Here is a 19,001-nt window from a genome sequence, read left to right as displayed (position 1 = left end):
CGGATTCATGCTACCAGGACAGTGGTGCCAGCTGGAGGGATTACTCTTGGCTTGGATTTCCGTTACCCGGTTGCATACGAATGGTTTCCAATCTGTCGAAGATCCCCTGATCCAACCCAGCGTTATCATGGAGTCCGTCCAGTGCCACACTTCGATGCCAATGTGAAATACGTTTGTTCGCAAGAATACATCAAGTCGAGCTCCCAATAGTGCTCCCATCAATTCGAGACGCGGCAGGGACAGCGTCTTGAGAGGAGCAACTCTGGCTTTCGCGATAATTAAAGTCATGATAACATCTCCTGTGCTGTTCACGACGCGCAAGTATGCACAGGCCCCGTATGCGCTAGGACTGGCGTCGGTGAAAATATGTAGTTGCAAAGAATTCAGTTTCCCATCCATTCGCAGGAGACATCTCGGTGTTGTGACTAACCCTAGATCTCTCAATTCGGTGGACCACGCCGTCCATTCTTCACGTAGGTCATCTGGCAGCTCATCGTCCCATCCTACTCCTCGCTGCCACATTCGCTGGAACAGCATCTTCACCCGGATGACATAGGGGGCAAGGAATCCAAGAGGATCGAAAATTCGAGCAGACGCTTGCAGCACGGAGCGCTTTGTATTTCGGTTAGAGCTGAGTATACTGAGCAAGTGCACACCTGAGAAAGTAAAAGAATCAGCCGTTCTGTCCCAGACCAGACCTAGAACCTTAGTTATTGCGTGTGAGTGAATAGGCGTGTCTTTGCACGCTCTCTCATTACCGCCTTCTTGCTGATCAAAGGTTTGCTGGAGGTAAGGACAATTTGTGCTCCATTTGCGAAGCTCCATTCCAGCCTCTAGGAGGAGCCTTTTCGCGCCGCTTGCGAGATTCGCGGCTTCTTCCGCGCTTGCCGCTCCTGTCAGCATGTCATCAACGTAGAACGAGCGAAGTAGGGTATCTGCGATGGGTTTCCTCTGCTCTCTCGCAGATTCCAGGTGATGGCGTAGGGTCGCTGCAAGTAGAAATGGGCTCGCAGTAGTCCCAAAGGGTACTCTTGTCATTCGCCAGTCCTCTATGACAGGCAGTGGCTCGTGCGGTCGAGGTGCGCTGGAAAACCACAGGAAGCGAAGGGCATCCCTGTCTGCTTTTGCGATGGCTATCTGCAGGAAGGCCTTCTGTATGTCGGCAGTGACCACCACTTTTTGCATTCGGAACCGGAGCAGCACTGGCAAAAGTTCCGTGTTCATCTTCGGGCCCGTCTCAAGGTGGTCGTTCAGGGATCTAGTGTTTGGTCCGTGAGCTGAGGCGTCGAAGACGACTCGAAGCTTCGTTGTCGCTGAGTCCGCTCGAACCACTGCTCGATGAGGCATGTAGTAGACGGGTCCACTGTTCTGGCTGTCCTCTTCGACTCTTTCTGCATGCCCATCCACCATATAGCGTCTAATTGCCTCGTCGTACTCTGTAACGGTGCCATCCCGCTTCAGTCGTCTGATCAGGCTGTGTAGTCTTTTGTGGGCTACATCATAGTTGTTTTCCAGGACTGGTGAGGGGTCCTTCCAGGGGAGAGCGACTTGATAGCGCCCTCTTTTCATCGCGATGTTTTCGTTGAAGTGTTCGATTACGTTTTTATGGTCCTGCATTGTTGTCGTTGGCTCGTCCACGATGCCAAGGCTGTCTAATTCCCAAAACTTTTGCAAAGCGATGGAATCATCTTCGTGACTAGCCCTAACGCTGAGAGCACACACAACCGCATTCATAGAACATCATAGCACCTGCGCTGCGCTGGTAGGCCCTTGGAAGGTCCATCCTAGCACAGTTGAAATGGCCACCAGCTCGGTGGCAATTTCAGCACGTCGGATCTCTCCCGTGAGAAGTCGCCACATCTGGTCAGCCCCTATCAGAAGGCTTATACCAGCTTCTGATTTCACTGAGGGGAACATCAACTCGTCCGCGAGCTCGCCTGAGATGGTTCGTGTGAACGAGTGGTCGACCGGTGTTTCTGCAAGCTCCTGACATATGAACGGGACAACCACGGCCTCCAATATATGGCTCGCCTTAGCGTACTGGCTTCGCAGATGGAGACGCACGACCTTTAAGTGTTGGCTGGGAATGTTTGTTTCTGTGCTTGCGAAAGTGTTAAATTTCAAGTCGAGGTGCCCTATAGTGTCCAGTTGAAACTTTGTGGCCACATCTTCTCGGATGAATGTTTTCTGGCTTCCACCATCTACGATGCCGCGGATGTATGCAGGTTTCTTGTCAGTCACAATCCAGCCCCTGAAAGTCTGCAGGAGAACGCCGTTACCGCCAGGTGAAGATGTCGAACCTGCCGTTAAGGCGTCGGTGGCCTCTCCGCTCTTGGCCGTAGCTCCCCGATGAGCTGAGTTTGACCGCCACTCTAGGTTGCACATAGAGACGGCATGTCTCCCGCTGCACGTGGTACATCGAGCCTTGGTGCGACAATCCTTAGAGCGATGGCCTCTTTTCGTGCATCGGAAACATCGGCTGTCCTGTGCAAGGCGCCTTTTCTTCTCATCTAAGGAGCTCCCGGAAGAACATGTGCTGGCAGCATGATCCTCCTTTCCACAGAAGAAACAAGCGTCCTCTAGATGACTTGAGTTTTGCAGCACCATTGTTGAAGGAATCGAGATAGCCTGTCGAGGTCTGGAAGCCCATGGTGAAAGATTCGCCGATGGACGCTCGTCACGTGAGGATCGCTCGCGGCTCTCGATTTCCACCCGTAGAAATTGTAGCAGCTTAGCCAGCTCTTCTCCCGTATTCCTCGATGTATCAACCATAGTCTCACAACGCGTCGCACTACTGGAAGTGGCTGCAGTCTGTTCGGGGAGAGTAGGAGGAGCCAGTTGTGGCATATAGCTCTTGATGCGGTAGTACTCCACTACGATGTGTGATGGCAAGCTGTTCAGAAGTATATCAACCAGCATAGTTGCGTATGTATCACTCGAAATACCCAGGGAACGCAAGCCACGGATGTTTGTTTGCACGTGATCGTAGGCGTTCCGTAGTCCCTGTACGTCACGCTCAGACCTCACAGCTGGTAGCCTACGCAGTCTTCCCAGATATTCGCGTTCGATTCGTTGTTTATCACCGAACCGCTCAGTCAGCATCTCTACCGCATCTTGGTAACATGCCACAGTGGCTTGTAGTCCAGAAATCATGCTGGCTGCTGGTCCAACGAGAAGTGAGCGCAAGTACTGGAACTTCTCCGGCTCAGAAAGACTTGTGTTGCGGTGTACCGCGACGTCGAATTGCTCCCAAAATGGTTGCCATTCTGTAAGCTCACCTTGGAACTGCAGCAGTTGTAGTTTCGGGAGCTTGATTCCAGTCAAGTAGGAGCTGTTGCCTTTGTTGCCTCCGTAGCGTGGCGGTTGCGGTGTCGTCTGGGCTCGAACCTCACTGATAATCCTTGCGACCTCGTCCTCGAAGTCAGCCACGGTGTTATAGTCCTCCTCCAAGTCGTTGTCGTCGATGAGGGGCTCTATCTCCTCATTGACCTTCCGAAGCTCTTCGTTGCTAGCAAGCAGTCTGTCACGCAAACTTTCAAGTCTCTTGGAGTCCATAGGGTCCGACTCTAGCGCAGCTCGTATCTCATTTACGAGCTTGGTGTTCCGGCTGCGTCGAACCGCTCGTTTCTTCTTTAGTCGATCCATATTCACCAATGCGGCGTCCAACTTTGTTCAACTCCCGGGTTTCGACACCAAAGTGTTGCGCCTTGAGGGCGCTCGTAGGGGAAAGGAACAGGACGACCCAGCTCTGGTGAACGATTTACTTCAGCTTCCTCTCTTCTCCTTCCCACTCCCATGCCCGCGCGCTAGGAAGGATCGGTTAAACCTTAATTTTCAACAGGGCATATTAAGTCCTGTGCGCTGTGCCGCACGTGTTCTTTTCGTTGTTGTCGGCCTCACTGTTAACCTTGCGGCACATGGCATATACCTTGTTCGGAGCTGAGAAAACGACCTGTATTCCATGTCGGCCAGCGATCTTTTTCAGGCGATGTGTAACCCCGTGGACATATGGCAACACAACTAGAGGTTTAGGAGGCTTCTTTTTTGGTGGTTGTCCGAAGTTCGTCCATGAATGTCATTGAATCCAATCTTTTTTTTTTATCAGAATGCCGGACTCTCAAGCTGCTACCAAAATCTCTGCTTCTTCTGGGATTCCAAACCGCTCGAGCGTAAAACGGTGGTCCTTGGGGCATCGTGCACAATCGCCAAGCCGGCATTCATTAGTGGGCCAGGAGCAAATGTACAAAAAATCCAAGTCCGAGACGTTGACGTCCCTACCGCTCACGCTTTCAAGAGCCGCAACGCAAAGCTTAGAATTTGCGCAATATATACATACACAAACTTCTTTCTGGGGGCACACTTGACCCACCGGGGTCGCAAGGAATGAAGCTTCGTGAGGCGAATCTTGCTTTCGGGGTGTGCATTTTTAAACACACGAAATGACTCGCGGATTGACCTCGTCATAAAGCGCTTGGACATGTACTGTTTTTTGTCATTTAGTAAGACACAAATGACGTCTCTCCGGTTTGGGCTTTGTCTTGAGCACCCCAGTTTGTCCTTAGTAAAGTACTCAAGCGCCACTGACAATTCCTCTTCGCTCACCTTGCATCTCGAGTAAGGACCCGGTATCGACCACACACCGTGGTCATTTCTCCGTTTGTGAGATTTGTTGACGAGGTACCTCGTTGGGCCTCCAGCACTGTACTTTCGATCTCTTTCCTCGTCAGGGATGGGGGAAGGAGCGTCAGTAGACGGCAGCGTTTTTGGTGGGAAGCACATGCAGCGTATGCCAGGCGAAAGTTCGTCATCCACTCGCTGCACATGTTGCACTTATCTTGGGATGGTCCTGAAACGTCTGATGTCCCGTAGGCTGTTTGAATCCCCGTACGAACATCGGAAACCACGGCCTCTTCTGTTTCTGCTTGTTTTCGTTTCCCATAGGACTCTCTACAGCGGCTTGCTACTTGACTTGGTGGCTTGAGTGGTGAAACTTTTGTGGGCAGTACGTAGAGATTGAGCTTGTAGACGGCCTCACTTTCTGGAATAAATGCGTCCCCACCACTGTCGGAGCTCTCTGGTGCATTTTGTATTTCAGCTTTGAAATACAGGAAACAATGCTGGCACAGGTAATCTGTTTGTTTCACTTCACTGGATGTCTCGTGGGGCAAAATCTTCTTCATGGAGTTGACACCGATATCTCGCACGCTGCGAAAATTTCTCTGCATTGTGACGTCCATTTTATGTTTGCTGAGATATTCAGCACAAAAAAACTCTGCTGACGCTGTAAGTCCCTGCCATAGCTGAAGACTCCGTTCTGACACGACGGGTATTAGCAAAGCATATGCCACGCAGATACTGGACTCGCTCCCTTGTGCCCGACGCCGAAACAGAGAGAGAGAGGGAGACAGAGAGAGAGAATGGTTCATACTTTATTGGTTTTGAAGTCACGAAATATGAAATGAGTGCGTGCGTGCGCAGTCCGACCAAGACACGCAAGCCTAAACACGTGGAGTGTAGAGCGGCGCACGTTTACTTTGACCTGCTATTTGATGCCGCGCTATAGAGTTCGGTTTTGGCTATAAATTTGTTGTTTTCTTTCGCAGCTAAGGTTCGCCGTAATAAAGTATATTACTCCTCCTCCTTCTTGTGTGTTTAAGATTGGGAGCTTCTTGGGTATGTTATATGCCGGTTAATTTGGGATAGTGCGAGGATATATTAATATAAATGTTCAGGCTACGATGTTACGAGAAGCGTCTTTTATGGCCTGCGATCACGCCCAGTCTGTTGCTTCCAGGCGTCCCGTGGCTCGCCGCCCGGCTCTTCCGTCCCGGCATCTCCCGTTTCATCCGCCGCTGTTTGACTCAATAGGCCGTGTTCGCTATACACGGCGAACACGCAGATAATACGCGGCAGGTTATATATGTTCTTTCTTTCTATCGACCCTAGAGTCTCGTGCGGGTGGTTGTGTTTCAGTTCGCGCGACCGTGCAGCAGTGTTGCGGAGTTGCCACTCCGGAGTTGCAATCATTCCGGAATCATTCCGCATTTTCGCGAAACCGGAATGGAATGGGAATGGAATGGCGGCCACGTTCAGGGGAATGGAATGGAAATGGAATTAGATGCCTTTTGCCCGGAATGGAATGGGAATAGAATGGGCCAGGTTCTTTATATTTTATTTATTTATTTATTTATTTACGTTTAGCTATACCGAGCCAGTCAGGGAGTCGGTTGTTCAGAAATAAAATGAGCGGGAAACTGCGAACCCGCGTAAGGCCCTAGCAGACTTACGCGCAAAAGAAAAAAATGCAAAACAAAAAACAAGCGTCAAAGCAAAGAACAGAGGGGCGAGGGGAGGGGGGGGGGGGGCGGTGGCGCCTTTCACCAGTGAAGTTCAACACATATCCGAATGCGTCTGCGCCTGTAATATTGCACGGCTGGTACGTCATCAGCCGACGTGAACGTGACCTGCTGCTCTGGTGATCCGATACCCAGGAAGGAGGCCAGACGTGGCCTCGCTGTGCGGACTCAGACTTCGTACACTTTCGAGTCGTCTCGAACGCGCTGTTTTTTGAAGAGCTCGCACCTGTGCCGGCAATCTCAGATCGCAATCCACGAGACGTTTGTTTGAATGATGCTAGGCGAAACTTGAAGACTGTCATTCATGCGTTGGAGGCGGAGAGTCGGCAGGAAGGACCGTCACAACAGGGATGCCACCGTATCGATTTTTCAACCGTAACAGAAGATAATACATGTGGTTCAGGATGCTTCAGGTGGTCCACTTTTCTCGAAAATTCTAAATGCAACTGCCTGCATGGTCTTCAAAGAAGTCAGCTACAACGAAAGTACGTATTGTCCTTTCATAGAGCAGCGTGGGTAAAGTTTCATGTTCGAGGCAACACCTACAGATTCAAGAATACTAGTTCATCCCACCGTGACGTCATGTGATCAGTGCTGACAGGAGCGCCCTTATTGGACAGGGAAGTGGTAATGTTTTGATAGAGTTTATTTTAGAGGTCGAAGTCTTTTCGCATCACTGGTCAGTCAGACAGGATGCTAGGGAAGGGACCACAGTCAATCCTTGATGGAACGTTTTTTTAAATTCATTGAGGACTCTTCGTCCGGAACCACTACCTTCAAGGCGAAGTGCCAAGCCTGCGGAAAAGTAATTTCGGGACCAAAAAAAAAACAAAAAAACTTCCACTTCTAACTTAAAGCCTCATCTCAGTTGGCGTCTCAAAGAAATTTGAAAAATGTATTATCAGTATTTATATTTCTGCCCTCCCTAAAATGCATTCTTGTATTTGTATTTCCAAATACGTTTTGCCTCTTTTTAAAATGAATTTCCGATACGTATCACGATATATTTTTATCGATATATTTGAGACTTGAGTATCATTATTTTAGTTACTATTTTCATCTATCCCATATTTGTATTTTCAAATACATTTCTGAACATTTCTGCCCAACCCTGCAACGTATAGCAGCTGTCAAGTGACACTTTTAACGTTTAGGAATTGGAGGAATGGAATGGAGCGACTCAGCCATTCCAGTAGTGGGAATGGACACAGTGTCCCCATTCCTAGGAGTTGAAAGGAATGGAATTATCGAAAACTCTAATTCCCCGGAATGGAATTGGAATGGAATGGGGGTACCCATTCCGCAACACTGCCGTGCAGTGGCATATCCGCACGCCGATACGATGCTCATCCAGATCGAAACTGGCAGCAGCGGGGATCGAACCCAGGATCCTTGCTAGTGCAGCGCGAGCTTTCGCTCCACGGGCTCCGAGCTGGTGTTTTCAATTGGACGTCATATGCGACTCAATATTTTGCCATCACAAGTTAGCTCAAGTTACTACAAGGAGATAAGAAGAGTTTAAACGAAATGAAAGATAGTTTTTTTTTTAATATTGACGTGCAATTTTGCAACTTTAGATAAATTGCTTACGTTCCGGAATTAATAACACAACTACAAATGCAGATAAGCAAATAATATTTTATACATTTGTAAGCTGCATTTCAAGACACATTTCGATGTACTTTGCGATGTTTTGCATCCAGCAGTTTATTGGTAAATAATTTGTGAATGGTTCTGTAAAACCTGCTTTTCTTACGTGCTTCGTAATTTCTCTTGCACAGAAACATATATTTGTCATTTTTAATTTTCGGAGTGCATGTTTTAATGTGTCTATAAAATACATGAAAACGAAATGTAACTACATGCCGGCATTGGTGTGACATTGGCGGCTGTGTGAATCGCCACATCGAAATCTTGGCAAAGTCCACGTCTCGGGTTTCTGAATTTTATATCTTTGGAAAAAATCAGCTACAGCGTTCATGCAGATGTAGCTTAATGTCAGTCAACTTTCCGAGGGGGAAGGGGCCCGGTCAGGATGGTGACGACCGATGATGGTGTTCGCCCGATGGTAGTCCCCCGGGAAGTCGAATAAGAAAAAAAAACTAAAAGTTGTTCGATCCCGCTGGACACATTACGACGTTGGTAGGTTTACGGTGGCCAGTGTGGCCACGTTTATTTTCAAAACAAAACGACAAGTCAACGGTAATATACAAAACTTCCAAAATTAAAACCCCATACTTTAGTCCCCAGTCTCAAGAGCCGAATTCCCCCGAGAACCCTCTCGGCAGCCCTTTTCTAGCCTCGTAGATGCCTCCTTTCCCTCCAGAGATGGACCAATCACTTCAAATCTCACCACTCCCACGTGGTACACTGTCGTCCAATGGTCGGCGAGCTTTCATCCTGTCGCTGTAACCGTCAAACCTAAATTCCTTGTAGGGTTGTTCTCTGCAATTTTTCCAGTCTGACTGGCGCCAACCGCTAAGTTATTGCATCGGGCAAAGAGCGACAATTTTACACTAAGCGGCGAAACCCTCTATATACAGGCACATTCGGCTAAAAGCCACAACCAGCTGCAAGAAGGGATCTGTCCGAGCGGGCTACCGAAACCCGAGACGTTTCTTAACGACCGCGGGGAAGCCGCTCCCCACTCCCGGCCGCTCTGCCCCCGCAAATGCTCCCTCCAAAACGCCGACACTCACAAAGAAAGCAAAAAAAAATAATAAAACGATGCCGACGCAACAGTAGAAAGATAGACTTTTCTAAAACAAACTTTACTTATTTCTAACAAAATCCATCGTTACTTAACACCTCCCCACCAAGAATGTTGCAAGTACACTTGCTGTTCGCGCAACATCTGTCCGCCTTTTCGAGACAGACGCGTAGCATACGAAAACAAAACAGCAACAGAGGAGCTATACCCCCTGACAAAAAAAAAATAATCTGTTGGGCGACAGGGAAAACCAACAACATACAAAAAAAAAACACACACACACACAAGCAAACACAGTCCGGTGAGACCCAAACCCGTACGTTCCAGATTCCACCATGACCAGTATTTACCTAAAGGAAACCGTAGACGCAGGCAGCCAATTCGGGACCGCTAACCGAAAAACAAAAATCCACAATACCTTTACAACACTGAAAAGCCAGAATTCGCTTTACTCGATGCGGTCGAGCCTCGACAAGGCATCTGCGCAAGTATTCAGAGACCCTTTGATGTGGGATATTTCAACATCGTATTTCTGTAACGCCAGAGTCCACCTCGTCAGACGAGCACTCGAGGGGGCCGAGTAAGTCAAATAGGTTAGCGGGTTATGATCTGTCCTCACCTTTACCTTTGAACCGAACAGCCACGTGTCCAAACGTCCCAATGCCCACACCACAGCGAACGCTTCTCTCTCGACAGCTGACCATTTCGACTGAGCGGCAGTAAGCTTCTTGCTCAAAAACGCTATTGGTTTCTCCCCTTCCTGCGACTCCTGGGAGAGACATGCCCCCACGGCGTGTTCGGATGCGTCGGTCGTGAGGATAAACTCCTTGCTCATGTCCGGGGCGGCCAGAGTCGGCACAGTAGCCAGCGTTTCCTTTACCGAGTTAAACGCCCGTTCTGCTTCTGTGCTCCACGGTATCGTAATGGAAACCCGGCGGTTCGTGAGGTCAGTCAATGGGCGCACTACTTCCGAATATCCTGGAACGTATTCTCGATAATAGTTGAATAAGCCCAGGACACTTCTTAGTTCCCTCTTTGCCTTAGGCGCCTTGAGTGCTGCAATGGCGCTCATCCTCTCCGGGTCTGGAGCATGTGACGATGACCCCACTACGTGGCCTAGATACTTTACCTTCGGCTGTGCGAACCTACACTTTGTCGGGTTTACAGTAAGCCCCACTACCTGAATTGTCTCCAGAACCTTCTGAAGATGTTCCAAGTGCTCCTCCCAAGTCTCCGAATATACCGTCGTTTTCGCTCACCGCCCGTCGCAGGAAGTCAGCAGGATCCTGTCGACTGCGCCAGTCAACTTTCCGAGGGGGAAGGGGCCCGGTCAGGATGGTGACGACCGATGATGGTGTTCGCCCGATGGTAGTCCCCCGGGAAGTCGAATAAGAAAAAAAAAACTAAATGTTGTTCGATCCCGCTGGACACATTACGACGTTGGTAGGTTTACGGTGGCCAGTGTGGCCACGTTTATTTTCAAAACAAAACGACAAGTCAACGGTAATATACAAAACTTCCAAAATTAAAACCCCATACTTTAGTCCCCAGTCTCAAGAGCCGAATTCCCCCGAGAACCCTCTCGGCAGCCCTTTTCTAGCCTCGTAGATGCCTCCTTTCCCTCCAGAGATGGACCAATCACTTCAAATCTCACCACTCCCACGTGGTACACTGTCGTCCAATGGTCGGCGAGCTGTCATCCTGTCGCTGTAACCGTCAAACCTAAATTCCTTGTAGGGTTGTTCTCTGCAATTTTTCCAGTCTGACTGGCGCCAACCGCTAAGTTATTGCATCGGGCAAAGAGCGACAATTTTACACTAAGCGGCGAAACCCTCTATATACAGGCACATTCGGCTAAAAGCCACAACCAGCTGCAAGAAGGGATCTGTCCGAGCGGACTACCGAAACCCGAGACGTTTCTTAACGACCGCGGGGAAGCCGCTCCCCACTCCCGGCCGCTCTGCCCCCGCAAATGCTCCCTCCAAAACGCCGACACTCACAAAGAAAGCAAAAAAAAAAAAAAAAAATAAAACGATGCCGACGCAACTGTAGAAAGATAGACTTTTCTAAAACAAACTTTACTTATTTCTAACAAAATCCATCGTTACTTAACAATGTCCCTTCCAAGAACACGACTTTGAGATATATTTATTACAGGAATATAAAAAAATATGACCCGGTCAGTTATTGCACGTACGATCTGACGGGGTAACTCCCACCAGCAGATGTTTACCGGCTTTTACCGGTTTTAACTAATTTTGTATATTTGACTCTGACGAATGTTTCTCGGTCAAAACTAGAATATTAACTGCCTTTATATAACCCTGTTGTTGAATGGCCTTCAAAATGAATTTTCTGACGGACTGAAGACTTGCGTCCGCCGGCAGGATTCCAATTCACCACCTTGAGAATGTGAGTAAAGTGCTTAACCGAGTGAGACGGCGCTTTAGCGCGAGACGGCGCTCAAGACGGCGCTTTAGCGCGGCGTTCGATTTGTCGCGCGCCCACGCGTAATCGCGCGCCTCGCGAATTTGACCATAGCCTCCTCTATACTCACAAAGCCTGGCAATTCGACGACGGAGCCACAGAGTGCCCGGTCGCGGATTCGGAGCGCGAGGATCTGGTAGCACATAGCATTTCTCGGGAAACCTTGTCGTCAGCGCACAGATTTTACAGCTGCGAGCACTCGAAACGTTGTTTTCAAACCCGGCGAGAAAAGAAGCGGTAGCGCGAGGAACGCGAGGAGCACGAGCGGCCATTCCATTGCTTGGGAGGAGTGTGTTTCTGCGTCTCTCCGCAGAGGGGCGCCCGTCACGTGGCTCTCCTCCCTTGTCTGCCGCTCTACCTTTTCAATTTCGGCAGCCGCGTCACGCGGCGATCTGCCAGGCTTTGTCAATACAGAGAAGTATATGATTTGACAGAAGCAGCAGGAAGAACCTTCACCAAGGACCCAGCAGACGAACGCCCATAAGTTTAGACCTATCGCACATTCCGTGTTCCGTGCTTACCAGTATTTGTCAGCATGATCAAGCTTATATATATTTTTTAAAGAACAGGTTAATAAGCACATGCGGAGGGGCATGAGCAGATTTAAGATCGCGAGTTCATTTGCTGATTTTTAAAGCAGTTTGTTTTAAGAAGATTTGCCGTGAGCCACGATGGATCCGGACAAAATACTCCCGAACAAAATGGTCCCAAGCACAAACTCGGACAAAATGGTCTCGGCAAATTTTGCGGCGTAAGTTAGTCGATTTTCTGTACGTGATGGGAAATGAACATAAAGAAAATAAAAGGTTTTACTGAGTACCGTTATGAAACGTTAACGATTTCAAAGTTTGTACATGCTTTTCCACGTAACTTGACCCAAGGTTTAAAAATGTTTTGGTACATTTTAGGAAAACGAAACCAAAGAAATAAGCATATGCATTGTTTAGAGCAAGTCACGTTATTTCTTAAAATTTTCCCAATAAAATAATTAATTAAGATTAATTAATGAACTCTTGAAAATCTTAATTTAGAGCAAAAGATGCAAGGACAAAGTTGTAGAGCGTCCTCAAAAGTGTCCACTTCAGTGGTTTTTATCAAGAAACGTTAGCACGGTTCTTTAGTCTGGACTCTAAGAAAAATCACGCGAATAATGAAAAAAAAAGTCACGAAGAAATGCGAATTTGTCAACAGTGCACTATTCAGCATGCGGGTAAGTTGTCTAAACAGCTCTCTTCAAAAATCCTGCGAGCACTCTATTTCAGTAAGCTTTGATGCGCAAATTTCAAGATTAACATCCGCCGGATATTCCATCTGGTTATTAACAGCGATTGCAGACAGCATCCTAAAAACAAAACAAAACAAAAAAATAAGGGAACATCTGTCACAACAAGAGTCAGAGATAGAACCACGAGACCAGACGTTCTTCCCTACTTCCACAGGTTCTTCCATGGCATCAAGAAAATTGCTAACAAGTTCAACATCAAAGTCGTCTTCTCTGCTCCTGATAAGCTTGCCAGCTTGTGCAAACAAGTCAACTCATCATATTCCCACCGAACAGTAACTTGTACCAAGAAACATCAGAACAGCTTCGTTGAGTGCGCCGAGGAAGTGGTGTACTCATTTCCCCTTTCGTGCGGGAAAATATATATAGGGCAGACCGGACGACGCCTTAATGATAGGCTCCGTGAACACAAAAACAACAGCACCAGAGCTAACTCTGGCCATCTGAAAATACACTGCCGGGATTGTGGGTGCGAGGTTCACCTGCCATCTTGTACAATTTTAGGTAGGAACAGTAACCAATTAACTAGAGAAATTATAGAAGCTGAAAACATCGCCAGGAATTATAAAAACTGTACAAGTTCACCATCTTTTAACCTGACAGAAAAAGAGAAAAACATTTTAGGTCTAGGAGATCGGTGCACGTGATTCGGGAAATTCGGTAGTGCAAGAGGTAGAAGAAGACAAAGTATATATAAAAACGGGTTGTCAGTCAGCGCGGTTTGTTTGAATTTCGCTTTATTTTTTGTGTGTAAGGAGTGAGTGTTGTTTGCAATAGTGCGCTCTAGTGTGTGTAAAAATGAGCAAGCAACTCGCCCAAGCTGCTACCTTAACAAGGGTCCGGTTTACTCGAGCTACGGCTCACAGCGCTGCAATACAAGGCGCGCAAGCGCAAAGTCACGTGTTTTTTCTTATATGGCGGGCTTTTTTCCAAGTAAAAAAGATAAAAGAACTGTGTTAAGGTTTCTTGATAAAAAACACTGATTTGGATGTTTTTAAGGACGCTCTACAACTTCGTTATTTGAATTTTTGCCCTAAATTGAATCTTTCAAAAGTTCATTAATTAATCTTAATTATTTCTTTTATTTGGAAAAATACAAAAAAGCCTGACTTGCACTAAACAATGAACATCCTTATTTCTTTGGTTTCGTTAACATAAAATTTATCAAAATATTTTAAAACCTTGGCTCAATTTACGCGGAATACCCTGTATATTTAAAGTAGTGCACAATTCTTGCCAATACACAATACAAAAATGAAATAATGTATCTGTATGCATTGGACATATTCAAGACGATTCGAACAAGTTTCACCACACGCCATAGTAACGCCGACGGCTACGCCGACGCCGCTCAAGCCGGAATCGAGCGCATAAGAGCTGCGCTCTAAAACAAAACGTATTAATAACGGTCGTAGTTTTTTTTTTTTTGAATGTTATAACATAACTTGTAAGTCCAACCAAGCACAAATGTGCTTGGCGACTTTGCACGTTTAGCCTACGCCTTCTCTGAGAAAGAGGATGAGTGCCCGAAGCGCAAGAGGAACACGCCTACATATTTGTGCAGCGAATTCCAGGCTGGGGCTTGTACAGTGCTCTGACTTATGCAAATAGAAACCACAGAGCCGCAGCGAGCGAAAATAAAAATTTAACTAACTTTTGGGCTGCATTTCTTGTTGTTTCCTAAAGTATGTAACAAAAAGCTCGAATACATTACAACATATATTACACTTGTGTGCACTAATGCTTCATAGTAGCAGTTCACTAAAGTTATCTAAACACTCAAACAAAAAAAAAAAAACAAAAAATTATTTGGGATTATTTTGTTCGAGACCATTGTGTCCGGGACTATTTTGACCTACATCCGACCGTTATACCGGTATAGTAAGGGCTCGGATGGTTCGCAAAGCGAAGGTTAGAATTCCGACGTACACCGGAAACGGTACAAAATGTCTTCGTTTAACGTAATTGGCAAAAGGTAATTGTGAGCTACATTTTTATTTTTGCGTGTGTCGCCAGGACGTTTTGCTCCGCTTGAGTGCCATCTACCTTTCAACGGAAACTGCCATGGCCCAGAAACATCGTGTGTCATTTTGAGATCATTTCCCCTATTATTACTTTATTTGTTATTTGTTCTGTGCTATGTATTGAGTCATAGTAAATCTGTCCGTATTGTTGTAAATTTGCAGCAACTACCGAGGTGGCTTTGATAGCAATATGGACAGCGCCATACTCCGCAGTTCTATTTTTTCGACTCTAAATAAATTATTTCAGAGAAATGATACCTCTTAAAACAGCTACTGCAATACTTCGTGCACTATGCTAATTATTATGAGGTTACCTTCATCTATTCCTTCGTCAATAGGCTGTCATACAAAGTAGGGCTAGGCAATTGATCGGTTAACCTACCGATTAACTTTTTTAACTGGTAAAATGTTGCCAAATTAAAAGAAAGAAAATTTACTCGCCTTCACCATGCAGACGTGGACGAGTGCACCTGTATGAAGGGCAAACTTTACGTTAAAATTTTAGCCTAAAGTAAAATGTAGGGAGGGGCAAGGTTTGCACCTCCTGACAAGGGCGCAGAAGGTCGCACGTGGCCCGGTGACCTTAACGCCATTCGAGTGTCCGTTTAGCGCAGCAGAGACTATTGTCAACAATCAGAGAAGGTCGCAGTTACCGGAGATCATCAACGAACCTCTTTGACTCATGCAGCTTAAGTAATAATCTTAGACTGCGAGTGCCTTTGAACATGGTCTGAACCAAACATCGAGGTTGATTCATTACTAAAATTTTTATATAGCGCCCCGTACCATGTGTTCAGCAAAAGCAACATATATATATATATATATATATATATATATATATATAATAATTTTTGATTGTTTTAAAAATAATTTGCTTGAAAATTACCAACACCGATTAATCGATTAATTAATCGATTGAAGGGTGGTGATTAATATGGTTAAAACTTTTATCGACGCCCAGCAACTACGGTAACAAGGGTGTAAGAGGCCCCATCATGGGCACCTGAAAACCCACTCATTCAGACTAGAAAGAATATAGACAAAGAAATCCCTGAACGATGCAAATATTAGAAAATAAAGTAATTGGTGCTTATCACGACGAGCTATAGAAACAAAGCCAATTAAAAAAAACATAGGAAAAGGAAAGGAAGACTTAAACTAGAACATGAGTGGAGGTAAAAGGTTCTGATATTATATCCGTGAAATACACGTAATTGTTTATGTCAGGACAACGGTTCTTACACAAAGTCAAAGTCAAAAACAAAAGAAAAAAAAACCTGTTTTTACTTTTTGTGTTTGCATTCTATGCTATTACATACAAATCAATTTGTGTAATAAAAAACGAGTCTTTTTTGTTGTAATTGGGTATCGTCGTAAGAGCGTTTTAATTGACCGTTAAAATGATAACGCTCCATATTATTGGAAGCCGTTCAACACTCCCGTTCGCCCCTAATCGACATTGTAGAACCTTCTGCTTCTCGGACGGTGTCTTCCATTCAAGTTTGTAACCGCGAAGATGCGTTCACGCTGCTCTAGCATGCTACAGGTGTGCGTGTACCCTACACCTGCTGTAATCTTTCAAATAGCTCATAGTTCACGCACTGTGTGACGTTATTGGGTTGAGTACGGCACCATTTTTTCGATTGACTCGTATATGATTGTCGCTTATTTTTCCACGACGCAATTGAAAACAACCTTCGGAATGATGGTAAAAAAAAAGGTTGTTTTTCTCTAACTGACACATGCGCGATGAGGTTTTGACTTCCAGCTGCGCACTAAAAAAACAAGAAGATGGAGTGTCAGGCTTGCCTATGCTATTAAAGACAGCGCAAGTGGTGGGACAGTTTAGTCAGATGGCAGTAATGTCATTACTGTATAGGAATAAAAGTAATTAGATTACTTTTTGGAGTAATTAGTAATGTAATGAATTACTTCTCTAGGCTAGTAATTTTAGTAATGTAATGAATTACCTCCAGGCAGTAATTTCGAGAAAATTACTCATTAATTTTGAATTTACTTTTGTCCTAAATGAGAAAATTCGTTTGCAAGCTTTAAGAAAGAGAAAAGTTATTTTGCATGGTGCAATGCATTGAAAGACCATCAGAGGAAATAATCGACGGCCACCTGAGCGCAAAGCCCTGTACGAAGAGCTGGACAGACGCACAAAGGAGGGCTGGAAAGGTGAAGGTGAAAAGCTTGCCTGTAGACTTCGCTGGAAGGCAACGGCCTACGAACTCCAGGCACAACAGATTCACGGCGTCGCGTCATCACAACAATACTATACTTCGTTCATCCCTAAGCTGTCAATGCTGTCGGAGGTGCAAGCTAACCAGAACCAATCAAACAGCTTCTTTTAATCACGAGTCCCGCCCCTTCCTTGCGCGTGGGTATGAACGACAGCGTGGTGACGTGGCGAACGATAGACGTGTGACTGCTCCAACAAACACGTAGCTTCCACTGTTCATCCCTAAGCTGACAGTGCGTCAGCTTAGGGATGAACCGCTGATAGGCTACAAGGCGACGGGCACATCACCAGTGAGTTAAATATAATTTAACACCTGAGAGGACAGTACAAACAGTTCCCCAGAATGTACTTTCCTCAAGCAAAGTCAAACAGTAAGCTTCGACCATTGTGAACAACGAACGACCGGAATAAATAGTTTATTCCAAATTCCATGTCAAAGCCCCAGAACGTTTCGTGCCTCCTTGAACAAAGCAGGTCTGGCTCGCGGTATGCCTCGCTGCGTTCCCTTTTGAAGTTTATTCGGGAATAAGCCTACAAGCAGATATTGCCCCCCGTTTGTTGGGAAAGTACACAACTTGGGAAACTCGCGCCATTCCTCAGCTGGCGACGCTTCTGCTTAGCAATTATCCGGGCCCTTTGTGTGACAATTCGCAGAAACATGGACTCTTCGGATGTTTCGGAAAAATGCTCCTCGAAAGGAATGACCGAGAATAGGCCAACTAAACTCGGCGACAACTTTTCTTGGCAGTGCACTGGAGGGTACAGGCACGCGTTCCCTCTCCCATTTTGAGCGCTGAATAGACGTGTGCGCGGGCTCTCCTCCTCTCCACTGCTTTGCCAAGAAAACTTATCGCCACGTATAGTGCTCCCGGGAGAATAGAATTATATCGCGTCCGAGGCGGGAGGGAAAAGTTTCACGTGATGACTCCTTGTAAGAACGAGCCGCCATTGCCCGACTTAACAAACCGACACTTATAAATCAGAAAGACTGAAACATATTTTCAGTCTCCCTGAAACATAGCTTTAGTAAGACCCTTCACCGTTGAATGAACAGCGAAGCCGGTGAGTAGACTGTCTTTCTGAGTCACATCTAAAGCAGCTATTGATCATGCTTAACACCTACGTCGTGTGCGCCACCAGAATTACTGTTCAGTATGGTTCCCTTTGAAGCACATAAGGTTGTTGCGGTGTAAACAGGAAGATCTTAGTTTTGGTACATATAATAGACCAACTCAGGTCTTTGACGTGATATCACTGCGGTGAGCGCTGCTGTTGGCACTGCGCATCCACAGCGGCTCGCTTCTCCCGGATCTGGTTCCTGCACAAGCGCTGTGGGGGCAAGCGAGGGCTTGTTTAGTAAATACTGTGTTGGTGAATTGGCTAATAAAATGAGCGTGAATTACTGTCTCAATGTATTCAAAAGTAATGTCAAAGTAATTTCATTACTTTTGGAAAGTAATTGTAATGTAATGTCTTTACCTCTAGTCTGCGGAAATTTGGCATGTACTTTAATTGCAGTTTTGCAGTTTTCAGAAAAGTAATTACTGACGGAATTCGATTCCTTTTTTAAAGTAATTTTGCCATCTCTGTCATCACACACTACGTGACGTTATTGGGGCTGATACGGCACCATTTTCTCGGTCGACTCTTTTATGATTGTCGCTTATTTTTCAACGACGCAATAAAATATGACCTTCGGAATGATCGTAAAAAAAGGGTTGTTTTTGTCTAACTGACGCATGCGCGATGAGTTTTTGACTTCCAGCTGCGCACTAAATGAACTGCAACAAAATAGAGTATCAGGTTTGCCTACACTACTAAAGACAGCGCGAGTGGTGGGACAGTTCAGTCGTACAGTTAGTGCTTTTCTATTGCTACAGCCACTAACCGCCAAAAA

General features: G+C 46.1%; 1 protein-coding gene across 1 annotated transcript; it reads right to left on the bottom strand.

Moving 5' to 3' along the window:
* Positions 1-1,740: 1,740 nt before the first annotated feature.
* LOC120838187 lies at positions 1,741-3,645 on the bottom strand. Its single transcript, XM_040207991.1, has one exon. The coding sequence runs from the start codon at positions 3,643-3,645 to the stop codon at positions 1,741-1,743; it is 1,905 nt and encodes a 634-aa protein (XP_040063925.1).
* Between the last annotated feature and the right edge of the window lie 15,356 nt (positions 3,646-19,001).

The sequence above is a fragment of the Ixodes scapularis genome, unplaced genomic scaffold, assembly GCF_016920785.2.
Source record: "Ixodes scapularis isolate PalLabHiFi unplaced genomic scaffold, ASM1692078v2 PGA_scaffold2__306_contigs__length_199485367, whole genome shotgun sequence".
Taxonomy (NCBI): domain Eukaryota; kingdom Metazoa; phylum Arthropoda; class Arachnida; order Ixodida; family Ixodidae; genus Ixodes; species Ixodes scapularis.
The sequence above is the reverse complement of the archived record's forward strand: the minus strand, read 5'-3'. Positions and strand labels throughout refer to the sequence as shown.